General features: G+C 44.6%; 1 protein-coding gene across 1 annotated transcript in view; it reads left to right on the top strand.

Annotated features, from left to right (window-relative positions):
* Positions 1-362: 362 nt before the first annotated feature.
* Positions 363-13498, top strand: part of LOC139113435 (GAS2-like protein pickled eggs) — a 52849-nt gene continuing 39713 nt past the window's right edge. The window contains exons 1-2 of the mRNA XM_070674619.1: positions 363-804; positions 11629-11818. Of these exons, the coding sequence (XP_070530720.1) occupies positions 11648-11818 (171 nt within the window). The 5' untranslated portion in view covers positions 363-804; positions 11629-11647. The remainder of the gene's footprint in view (positions 805-11628; positions 11819-13498) is intronic.

Genomic DNA, 13498 nt, shown 5'->3' with positions numbered 1-13498 from the left:
TTAAAAAGATTGCAAAAAGAAAAAAAATTCCGTCAGGGTCTCAAAGAAGATAATAAAATATTTATAATTAAATTTTCTACGTTCCCGCAAAATGTCAATTTTACAAGAAAGATAAAGGAAAAAAAAATCCTCGCGCATTTTACTCGAGACAGATGACGTTGACTTATTTCGTTCCGGCAACGCGTGGGCTAATGTTTACATTTACGATAGGCGTAGAGTCAACGGAGGCGCGTGTTCTCCAACCCGTAGTGACACCTCGTGGGGCGCCGCGGTGGCGGAGCGACTCTTCCTTTTTCCACCCGCGGCACTTCGACCGCTTTGCACTGCGGCGCATTTATACGGGCGGCCTGTCTCTAGGCGCCTCAGTCTCTGACTGGGACGCGACGAGTGCGAGCATGGGGTTCGCGCGAGCACTCCGCGAGACTTACCGTGACGGCATCGCGTTTTGAATCATCTGATCGACGAGCAGCCCGGCGAAATAACGAGACTTGGCGAGAAACATTCCGCAGGGAGAGAAAAGACGCGAGAGAGGGCTAATTTCGCAAGGTCCGCATGGTTCCGTGATCCATTCCGATCTTTTGGCATATTTGGCAACCCCCCTCCGCCGCGGGACCAGAGATCCCGATCGTCGTATGTCGTCGGCGTTAACGGACATTCGATTTTCCGCTCGATGAATAAAGGACTCGCCGCGCTGCCGTGAGCTGATCGGTGCGCGCGCGATCGGGACTCGCCGCGCTTGTGGTGATTCGGTGGTGGTGATTTGGGAGAGACTTCCCCGCCTTCCCGGGGAGAAGCGAGGCATCGGTGAGTACTTGGAATCGTCTCCGATACAGATTTTTGCAAATCGTACCACGTACGCGTTATTACGACTCTGCTTTTACCGTAATGTCTATTGAGAACGCGACAGGTATTGAGCGATCGGAGGAAATCGAGGGACGTCATGTCGATTGACGTTGAAGGCGAAACGCTCGAGTTGAATTAATAAGCAGGTGGATTTGCGATCGGCGCATTCCGAATCGTTTCCTTTACCGCTAAAAGATTTATTATGAGATAGGACTATCTATCATATCATTTATAGCGATTATGCTCGTATAAAAATATTATATTTAATTTTTATTTTAATTAAATATCTGTATTATATATGTATATATATATATATATATATATATATATATATATATATATATATTTATGCGCGTTATCAAATTTATCAAACGCTTCGATAGAATAAAAAAATGTAAAGAAAAATTAAATTCCGAATATTTAAGAAAGAGGGATCCTTTGTACGTTTACATATTTACCGGTGAAATTTTGACTTTGCCTGATACGTAAATTTTTATGCTTGAAAAATTCTTACGGAGAAAATGTATCCTTGGCGCATCTCGTCTTGTGACGTTACGCGTTAATGAAATAAAACGTTTATGCGTATCTGCAGAGGAATCGATTATATAAATACCGGCGTCGTAACTAGAATCATCTGCATAAAATTTCTCGCGACACACCCTGTAATTAGGTAGTTAGGCCATTTAAATGAGAAAATGGAGCATCTCGAGTACCCAGTAATGCGAGATATAAATAACTGATGCATCTGTTGCATCGCAAAGATGACTCATTGGTGAGTTCCCTTATCCGACGACACTGATAAGGAAACACGGCACGCGATATGTTAATGTTAGACTTTGACTTGAAATGGATATTCGAGATGATAATCGTGCAAGCAGATAATCTCGAGCAGTGAAGAACGCGCGAGATAAATTCTCTGGGAAGCATTGCAATTATACGCGCGGAATCATCATAAAATTATATTCGTTCATAATCATCGCGCACACATTTGCCGTGTAAAATAATTATATGTATATACATATACATATACATATATAATAATGCGACTATATTTTTATAAATAATTACGCGTAATATGTCGTGCATTACGGTACAGTGCCACATAATATGATGTGATATGTTGATCTCCCAAAAGATCCCTAATAGGAATTAATTAAAGACTTATTTTACACAATTTTATGCCATTATACCTTCCTATTCTGGCTACTTAATCACTCGTTAGAGTTGCTTTTGTGGAGAAAGTTGCATTGTCCGAGCGATTGCAAGAAGACCCTGCTCCGTAATTATTTAATCAATTATGAGTAATTGCGGTTGCAGTACCGTAATATAACTAATTATTCGCAATAGGTGAACAATGATTAATTATAAGTAATCGGAATTTTGTACTATTCCCACGATGCTCCTCGCGTTGCGTTTACCTCGTCATTCATTAGAATAGTTCTTACATAGAAAGTCACATTGTTTTAGCTATTGTAAGGAAATGTTGCATTAGAGTAACTTAATTGGAAGACGTAATCAGAATTACAAATCGTGCTCATTAACGGTAAATAATTTCACGTGATATACACTACCGAGGAAGTGAAAGAGATTGAGTAATTTGTTGAACAACGCATAGCTTTAAAAATTAATTATCTTTCCTGAAGAAAGCGATTTTTCATTTCCAAGAAGAGCAACCTTTTTTTTCTTTTTTTTTTTTTCGTCGGTTCTTTCTTCGTTGCAATTGATTTTTGCACGTAATTTTATCAATTACGTATCGAGGCGAGTTTAGCAAAATTGCATGGAAGAAACGGAACAGGATAATGACGGGAATTTGAAAAAGTCATCGACGTTACACGAATTAGATCGCGGTTGACGAGTGTACTCGCCGGCGGGACGGCTCGCGCGAGTAATGGCGCGATAATTTCGCGGCGATTGAATTGCCGACGCAATTACTCGCTGGAGGCGTACGTATACACTCCTGCAGGCGAAGACGATCGAGATAAGTGGACGGAGACAAAGCGTTTTGTCGCGTGAGATAGTAACTCGAACTGTGCGCGCGATGCTCAACGAGATACTCTCATCCGACAATAAGTAATAAATGCAGGCGTGGGGCATAATAAGCACGATGAGATGCCCGCGTGTCGCGTATTACTATTGAACGGCATTGAACTTTCTCTCGATCCTTATCGATCTCGCATACGTCAGATATCGCACCTTGCACATTGGCGTCATTTTTGTAACGTTTGCGTAAGAGAAATACCTCGCGCGACGTACGAGAATTCTAACCCTTATAATTTATCTCTCGCTAATTTTAATTTTTTATTTTTATTTTATTTTATTTTTTTTAATTTTATATTTTAATGCAGAATTGTTGGAGAAAAATTAATTCAAACGGAAAACGCTTTATTTTACAAGTTCTCGCGCGTTCGTGCAACAAACGGTATCACTGTTTCACGCGTTGTGCAAAACTGAAATCGCAAGGTCGGCAAAACGCAATGCTACTGCCGGTCTATCAAACCGCATCGGAGGAATCGTTGCGTCTCGGCATTGTGCGATGGATCAACCGCGTGCTACGCGAGCATAGCGACTTCGAAACACCGCGCTGCTCGTTACGGCTGTTCCCCGGTTAAAAGTGAATGGGGAACCCGCTCATTCATAAGATTTTCTTTCGAAGGGGGCAGCGACCAGCTGCGCGTTCCGTGCTCGCCGTCCAGTCTCGTTCGCTTCGGCACGGCGCCGAGGAGGATGCGCTTTGCAGCAACTGGACATGCAACTTATCACGCTCGCTAATGCGAGGGTATCTCTCGATCGGAAGGACGAAGCTTGCGAAAAAGAATCTCGGGATAAATATTTATAATCTGTACGCTCTGACCGCGCTTCGCGTAAACGAGCCTCAGGGTCCAAGATCGAAAAACACTTAACGATTTCGCGCAATATAATATAATAAATGTCCACTATCAGTTGTTATTTAACTTTTCCGACATTACCGCGAAATTGCTTCAACGAGTTCTCTATGCGCTTAACGGAAAAATTGATAACCGTCTCTGTGAGATGCTTGACGAAATTGCGTAGCGTTTAAGCAGAAGTTGAACATTAAACAAAGTGTAATACGGAATTAATTAACGCTGATATATAAAGTCGACCGAGTGATCAACATCGCATACGTTATCTACACGAAAACACGAGATTCTAATTATCGGCTGGCATGTTAAGAAAGTAATTAACCAACAAGTCGACCCAGAGTTTTATCTCGCCGTTCGGGAATGCGCATACGACAAATCGTAAAATTTCTAAAATGCACGTGTGGCCGGGACACGTTAGCGCAACAAATCAGCGCTCGGATACAAAGGGGGAAAGGAAAACACGTCGGATTTATTCAGCGGAGAAAAACACGGGGCCCTCGCGCGGTTTGTAGAGGCTTAACATCGTTGAAAAAAACGGCGATAACGCGGCCGAAACATCTCCCTCGTTAATCCCGTCTCGCGCGCTCTCGACGCCGTCTAGCAGATTGCAACGTACACCCAACATCACGATTAATGAACGGCTGTCAACGGCGTTGCATCGCCGGAAAATCAGTTGCGCGGCGTATATCGCGGCCTATACGCGCTGTCGAGATGCGTTTGGCGAGAGAGACGTGCGCTCGTGCATCGGATTAAGTTGGATTTCAATGCGCACGGCGCATTCTGATATTCCGCACGATGACAGCACGATCCTTAGAGCAATCACGGAGTGTGTAATTTTTGCGAGGGGTGGGGATTACGACGAAAACCGTGCCACGAGTTTCGAAAGTGCGTAGAAGATGCGCCTCAGGTGGAGAAATTATGATGTCAAAGAAGCTCCCTATTTTTTTTCTCTTTTTTTTTTTTTTCTTTTTATTTAAAGCAAATTTTGGCCCGCGGACTTTCGAGTCAATTTGGAGCTGAAGATGCTTTAATTGGGAATTCTCAATGAAGCTGGGCGGTGCCTTTATTCGTTTACAAGCTTCCCATTTTAGTTTCAAGTTATATACGCGCGATTGTCAATACGGTTATGGAAATGGACCTCCGCGAAAGGAAGAGAAAAAGGAGCGGACGAAAGGCGCGTGGGGGAGGGCAATAAGTCCGGCCGAGGCGGGAGGTGATCAATCTCGGCACGCTCGAAGGTAACTTTACGGGCCGGCGCGTAATGATAAACGACTGCGGAGCCGGTGCTCCGGACGTTATCGAGCCGCGCGCGTAGTCCAAGATATCGCGTTTCTCGTTGCGATGCCGGACCATGCGCGACGCGGATTTGCATTCGCGCTCGGCTACGCGCGCGGGCGTAACCGGGCTCGTCGTCGTTCCCGTCGTCGTCGTCGTCGTCGTTGTCGCCGGGAACAGGTTCATTCCGTCGTGCGAAATGAATGAAATCGTTAGGCGTTACGAACACGCCGACGCGCTGCGCCAGCTCTCGCTTATCGGCCTCCGGTATCGGTGCACGTTCGAGCGCAATTATGCGTCGCGTAACTCGATGCGCGTTGCGCGCGAGAGAGAACAGGCGCCAGCTTACACGTCCGGTTTCCCGGATATACAGCGCCCATCGAGATGACTGTCGTAACTGTCCGCTGAATACGACGCGGCAATATCGTTCGTTACTGGAATCAGCAGTTTATTCTTCGACGATTTCGCGACGGCTACCAGCGGAACGAATATTCTTTTATATATATATAGTCGCATGAATTTGTTTTATTGGAGGATTATAGGATAATTTATCGTCATGGGACGCGATGATCTAAATATAATTTTCGTGCCGGAAATATTTAATTTTGGGCGATAATAATTATCTAGTTTTATCTAGTTGTATTATACTAGCTGGCGGTATTTTAAAGCAAACCGTTTCCGCGGACGAAGAGAGACGGTATCATTCTTATGCGCGAGTGGGCTTTTAAGGTCTCGACAATGATGATATCTCGAATCCGAGTCTTCTCTACTACGCGATGTAATCATTACGGTTGCATTGCCTCCTCCCCCCCCACCCCGTTCCCTGAGCAGCCTCTTCTCGGCGCATGAAGAAATAGCACCTACATAGATAATTGTAGAATGTTTATGACGCGAATAAAAGCGAACTGTTACATTTCGCGACGATAAATATTCCGAAATAGAAAAAAAGCGGCATCTCGTATGATGATGTATTCCTGCAAGCCGTTGCGAAAATTCTGCGCATATCTTAAGCGGCGCACAAGCGGATAAATCACAATACTTAATGAATCATAGTCGAGCGCGAAGGCGCGGTGTTCGTCAAATATTGACCGGCCTATTTAAATTTAATTGGAGAAGTAGGACGCGTCTAACAAAATTGACAGATCTCTTTAGACTGCGTCCAACCACGCGAGCTCTATGTATTCTTTCCCCGTTGTCTTTATGAGGACGTAACAATTACGCAACTTTTCTAACACCGTCAGCTTATTCGCGTAACGAACGTTCCAGCTTCGTCTGCCGCACAAAACGCATTCGATCGGAAATAAAATGCGACGCGTCTTTTATCGAACCCGCGAATAATCGCGCGCGAGATGCTGAGATACGGAATGATTCGTGATAAAAAAAAAAAAAAAAAAAAAAAAAAAAAAAAAAAAAAAAAAAGAAGGGGAGAACATAGTTGATATTTAATGGGCTGTAAAAGAGCAAATGACCGTTAATTGCGCGACGTGCCTCATTGCGCTTGCATGAAACGAGCATTATACGTCCCGGACGGATTCGTTTTCTATATTTACCTTTCGCGAAATTATCACATCGGCCATCGCCATAATTACGACGCAGCGAGACTTTCAATTTATCGCGATCTTGTTTTCCCTTAATAATATATCGGTGCTATCTTTGGTACGACGCAAGAATGTTGTCGTCGCATTGCTCGCGCATAACGTAACATTACTTTAACGCGCGCGCGATTAAATTGCGCGCGGCCGGCGGCGGCCGATCGGGCCGCGCGCCTCTCACATCCCCCGTATATCACACGCAGTATTTATAAATCGCGAGATTACAAACGATCTAAACGTGAGATCACCGGGACGCGGAGTTAATACAATAAAGCGTCAGCGATTGTTCGGTAATTGCTCGCGTCTTACCTAAGATCTCGATACGGATTTGCGAAATGGACGGCTACTCGCGGCGCAGGTAGTTCTGCTAAACCATCGTGTCACCACTCACGCGAATATTGTATCACACGGTTTACCGCTTGCGTAACTCGTCCCGCATAATATTTACCGTAATCGACGACGAATGTGGGGAGGACGAATCGGATTATACGAGAGTTAACTCCCGCGCGGCCCCCGAGAAATTATAGCGACGGAGCGTAAGAGTAACTGCTTCCTGGCGATTAGGAGAGCTGGTGAAATAAGTCGCGGAGAGCGATCGGGATTGTATGCGTGCGTGTGCGAACGTCGCCGGGCGACACATAAAAATGACGAAGCGAGTCCGGAGCGGAGTCGGAATTAAGTCGCCGGACGACTCGTAAGGACATATAAATGTTTTTCTTTTTTTTTTTTTTTAATTTTTTTTTATTATTTATTTTTATTTGATCCGGTTCGGGCTTTAATTCTATTCATCCGCCTCATCTCGCGTCCGTTGCTATGCGCCGACACGATCGGCGGACGTTCCGTGAGAGATTTAAAACGTTAGAGAGGCCGTGCGACGTTCAAATCCTCGCGAGCGGCGGTTTTCTGCCTTTGAGTCATCCCGCTTTCCGCTGAACGCGACTTCATTGTGGCTGCCGAGATGTTCGTTGACAAAGGGTGCCTTATTATTCCATTGAGCGGCACGTAAGGGACGGAATATTAAAAAGTTCCCCGCCTTACGGATATCGCGCTCCCTATGAAAGCGCGTTTAGTAAGTTTATCTACGTGAGCGTACTTTAAAGGCGCGCTACACCTGACATAACGGTGCATCACGGCGTGTCACGAAGTCGTTGCATGCGCAGATAAGTCAAGAGCGAGATTACGTTCTCGCGAACTCTTGGGAAAGAAATCGAGTTCCCCCTCAAACGTCAATCAATAATTTTTACCCTGGTATCTCATATCTAACATATAATTTTTTTTCAAAATTTTATTTTTATTTTTCTAAACGCGATTTGAAAATGTTCTTTCAACGCTCTATAAATTTTCGTATCCTATGAATTTCAGCTAGGCACGGGTCTCGAGTTTCGGGTCTCGAGTTTCAAGCTAACGGGTTGTAATTTCATTCGTGGATTTTATTAGTTGTCATAACGGAATTTCGCGTCTGAAAAATCCGGGAATTATACGGCTGGATAATATCGCATAATTCGCGAAGGCTAGGCGTATCCGTAAATGAAATACTATAAGGTTGACAACATTAATAATCGATAATTAACATCTTACTTCGGCGAAGTGGCGACGCGTTATTTAGCATTCGCAAACTTATCGATTATTAATCGCGCGGCCGCGTCCAGGAATACATAAAATCCCGTTAGCCACTTGGCGAAATAAAGGAGGACGCTATCAATTCCCGAACGCGCCTCCTCGTCTAGCCGCGTAGATAGCGCGTGGAGAATCGCGCGTGTTTGAGGATTAAATTCCACGGTGCCATCCGTATGCATCCCTAATAGATTTCTCGACGGTGCGCCGACATTTATGAAAAGCCACGGCTCAAGTGCAACGACGCGCTTTACACCGCGCGCAACCCCGCTGTGATTCAGCAACTTGCCGCCTTCGCTCCTTCGCGGCTGGTGATAAAAAGCCACAAATTAGCTCGTAAATTGGCCGCCAACCGCCCACGGGCTTCTCGCTCTCTTTTCCACCCACCGCGGTGATGTCGATGTGCGTTTCAAATTTATGCTCTATTTTGTAACAACGTAATTTTACTGTATTTATAAAAGCGCGGCGTGTCGTGTAACAGATTACGCCTTTGCTTGCGCCGCTAATTAAAATCGTCAAGTAGGCCCCTGCGGTATCGCGTATCGTTTACACCGCGCTTTATCAAGCGGCGTATCTCAATGCAGAATTCCGCGGATACGAGATAAGCGTATCATAAACTATCGCGCTCGCTCGCGAAGGAGGATCGATAAGGCGTTGCTCAAGTTGTTCGTTCCAGATGAGCCGTTTTCCTCGGTCCGCGGATCGGTCTCGTCGCTCGTGGCCGTTATCGGGCTAAACTTTGGCATTTTCAATCGCGTAATAATGCACCCGGTGCAGCTATGCGCGTGGCGCCGACGACGTGGGGCGTGTTATATATATATGGGGCCCAAGGCGGGACGCGCGCCAGCGATAAGAGCGTATGTCCTATCGCGGGAAATGCGATACGGTGACATTTCACAGTCACCTTTCGTAAAACGTAATCCCGCGAGCGTGGCTGCCGGCGCGACGCGGTGAACGAATCCCTCATCTCGCACTTTTATCTACTCCGGCGTTCCCTTTACGCGTTAATTCCTTTCTCATGTCCTCCGATCTTTCTTCATTTTCTTTTCCTCCCTCGTTCGCCGCCTTTTACATCGCGCTGTGGACGTTAATAAATTATAGGCTCGAACGTGCAGGGATGAGAAGTGCCGGCCGCGACGTCTATCTTCATTTGCGGGTTTCTTTCGAGATATCGATGCCGAATTTCCTTCGATCGACTTATTTTATTCGTATAATTTTCAGTCCCCGAGCCAATCTCGCGGATTCACAAGCAATTTTCCTTATCCGCATATTACTAAAAGTGACTTTTAGTTTTTGATCTCAAAGATGATTCCCTTGATGGCTCGTCGAGTCGTGGGGAGGAGAGTTTACAGACCGCACGGAAACGAGGTTTTGTGGGGTCTCGTGAATGGAACGTTTTGTCTCGTCGGATATTATGTCGCCGGCGCGCCTGCGACGGATCATTTCTCACGATTATCTTCCCCGAACGGCGCATGCCGGTGGTTGCGAGATTAGGATGCTAGGAAGCGAAATATTTAATTTTGCCGGTAGTCAACGACCTCGGAATCGCCGGATGGAAAATTGCATCTGAGTGGGCGGGTTTCGAAAAGTATAATGCCCGCAAAATGGATATTAGAGAATTAATTCAATGCGGAAATGACACAACTTTCGATGACGCGTTTCTACCGCACGCGGAAACCATTCCTTCCGCCCGTTCACGCAGATCGACACGCGAACATTGTGAAATTTATTGGCGGTTGCCGATCCCGCGGCCGTCGCGGATTTCCTTTTGAGTTCGCGGCAACGTAAGTCAGACGCATTAATTTATTCGTGCCCATTCGGCTCGGCGCGATGTCTACTCATTAATCCGCCGCGGCGTGGGCTTATTTATCAAATACCAAAGTCCCGTTCGCCACCGAGATTTCCATTCAGCGAAACTCGGGCGCGCACGCCGAAACGTCATCCCGCGACGCGACGCTATTCAGTCGCTGTGTCGGAGTGACCGTGTCTTACAACGAGTTCACTTGCGACACTCGAGTGCGGGTCTCGGCGAGCTCCCGATATTACCTGTACATACATTACTCTACGAGTCGCGCACAATGCTATTGATGGAGATTTATATACACGATCGCCGCGAAAATGCAGCAGGAACTAAATGACTCGATGGAACGCACGTGAACGTGAACGTATCGCGGAGCGTATTCGATCGATTGTAAATGAAATTAATTTGGCACTAAAAAAAGAATTGAATTAAATAAAGAAAATAGAAAAATTAACGTATTGCTTGTTACAATTTTTCTTTCCCAAGAAATTCTGTTGAATATTTATAGATAATATCCGACCGATTGGTCAAGTGAGATCCTAGCTCCAGACAACGCAACTTTCTACTTTGAGATAAAGAGAATATTGTGTTAACGTTCTTGAAATGAAAAGACTTTATGTAATACATGTGCAATTAATTCAAGTTACGCGGGTACTTCGATAACAAATTTCGTGCAGACGGAACTATTCAAGTTGCTGGCTAATTTAAATTCTGGTCAACTCGTGACTTTCGCGCATAGGGTGCATTGTGGTTGAATGCAATAGGCACATACACATACGGGGTAGCTGTATGACACGTATAGGGGAGGGGAAAAATATCGCAGGGATGACCGCGCTATTGTCGACAGCGACACTCGGAGTGGCCATTGTCTGGCGGAGTCCGCGATTTTTATTCATCGGATGTTTATAATCTGCCGCTTGCATCTGCGAAATAATACCCGCGGATTTGCATACGCAACGGTATCTAGACGTGGAAATATCGCGTGAGAAAACGAATCGGGGCCCCGTTAGCGGCACATTGCGATTCCCGTGCGTGGTGAACGTAACTTTCGTCGAGACGATTAATAATCGTTGATCATGATCCGAGATTCAAGAGTCGAAAAATCGTAAGAGCTTAACTGGACGCGTATTGATCGCAAATTTCATGCAACGTGTAGTTGCGTTTTATTTATTTAAATAAAATTTTTTTTTTTTTATGTTATATTTTTGCATTTAGAAGAAATTTATTAAAGACAAAACTGAGGAAACTAAATTTAAAAAAAAATAATAATCTTAGGAATTTTAAAAATCTGAAAACTATGCTAAAAGGGTCCCTTTTCGAATGATCGGTAATCAGTAAAAAATCCTGTTTGGTTAGTCTTAGGATCCACATAGGTTTAAAAAGGTGCAGAAGTCCTTTGTCGCGATAGTATCTAGCAGTCTCCACAGTTCTCGCCGAATACTCCAGACAAGTGGATGTAAAAAAAATATAAAAAAATATATATACGTGTCGCAAAATCTGTTTGGTGCTCGTAGTTGCTAGTATCGAAGTAAAAAATAATTCGAACAAAATAGATTGTTCTCTAATAAAAAAAAAAATTAATATGTACGTTAATTTAATTAATATAATTTAATATTTGCAGTTTTCGTGTCGCTAAAGCCATGTCGGTGCTACTGGAAGGGCGGTCGTACAGACCGTTTAAATCCTCGGAGGAGTACCTGATCGCGATGAAGGAGGACTTGGCGGAATGGTTAAACGCCCTGTATCCGGAGCTCAGGATCAATCTCGACAATTTCATGGACAGACTCGACACGGGCGTCGCTCTGTGCAAAGTGAGTATGCGTCGTAATGATTTGCCTGTCAACTTACGGCTATCGCGGAAGCACGATTGTCCGTGCGGTTTAGCGCTCGCCGTGCAGCGCTCGTAACGAGGCGATCCTTATCGCGACGACTTATCGCCGTCGAAAAATTCTCCTTGCGATCGAGATATGCCCATTGACCTCAATTCTAGAACACGGTTGTCACGGCTCTCCCGCACGTTCCGCGTTTATTTTCTCGCCCGTTCGTAAACATCCGCCTATACGGAGTACCGCGAAAGTGCAGCCACATACATTAGCGACGTGATTTCTTAAGAAGTGCACGCTTCTTAGCGGATCAGAGCTCTGTGGCAATCTTATTATTCGCGGCGATACACATTGTAAATTTGTAGCGCCCAACAATAGATATTAGCAATTGATGTTACGGGAGTCATACGCGAACGCGAGTTTTATTAAAAGTCGCGGGAGAAACTTCGGTCATGCTCAATTAGTTCTTTGAAATTCGGATATGAAATTTCCTGTCGAAACACGCTGGCGTCATTCACAAACACACGCGGCACGCGCTAAAGATGCATAAAAGCTGCACGTGTGCATCGCGACGAAGAGGAAAAAGGACGTTCAGCGGAAGCTCTTCGTCCTACGTGGCGTGAATTACGATTGAGCTTAATGCGTGTGAAAAAAACGAACAGTCGAGTACGTCTTTGACTAGCTCTTATTGGAAAATTTAAAATGTATTTTTATTAATTAAATAATTAAAAAAAAAAAATTTTTATTTTAAATTTTATTTAAAAAATTAATTAATTTTTTTATTTATTCAATTATTTAAATAATATGATTTCTTTTAAACTTACTTATATTTTTAACAATTAGTTTACGAACGAGTATGTGTACAATTTCGTTTTCTCTTACGACACGTAAAAAGGATTTTTCCGCCAGATACGCCACGACGAATATAGATGTCCACTTAAACCAAGTTAAAATTATGCATGTGACAGCACGTCTACGCTACTTTTTCGTCAATAAATGACAACGAGTAAAACCTGTATGCTAAAATCACTAGCGCTTATTGACGTGCGACGTCGAAGCAAAAGAAAGAAAAATAAAAAAAAAAAATGAAAAGAAAAGTACACGCGTACAACCTGTATCTCCCACACGAGCATGCCACTCGATGCAGCGGATAGAGTAGTCATTCGTATAGCGTGACCGATCGGCTGTCGACGGTGTACACGGTCAGCTTATTAGCTCGGGCATTATTAAAGCAATTTTAACGAGTCATTAAGGGCACGGCAAATTGGAGCGTTTAAAAAAAAATTACGAGACACAATGAGTAATGGTTTAATTACCCGATTAATGCGACCGGCAATCGCGACGCTCGTATACCGGACCACGGACGTGTGGAAATTACGAGCTTGAGATTTGCGCGTTTGTATGCAATCGCGAAACCGAGATAAGTGCCGGGCGGCGATAGAGCTCCGCTCGCTGCGAATATCCTCCAGGCTGATTCATTAATGAGCCTTGCTGGGAGAGGTGGAAAAAGTCGTTGGCGCAATGCGCTATTATTAATATGCTAATTAAAATTCGTTATTGACCGAACGACTTTCCAGCGTTGCGTTTATTGCCGCCGTCTTATTCCACGATGTCAGATCCCGGTAATGGTTCCTGGAACGATGCCCGTGCCCGATCAATCGCGATCCA

This window comes from Cardiocondyla obscurior, linkage group LG02 (genome assembly GCF_019399895.1).
Source record: "Cardiocondyla obscurior isolate alpha-2009 linkage group LG02, Cobs3.1, whole genome shotgun sequence".
Taxonomy (NCBI): Eukaryota; Metazoa; Arthropoda; class Insecta; order Hymenoptera; family Formicidae; genus Cardiocondyla; species Cardiocondyla obscurior.
Note: the sequence above shows the minus strand (reverse complement) of the source record. Positions and strands in the feature narration are given on the sequence as shown.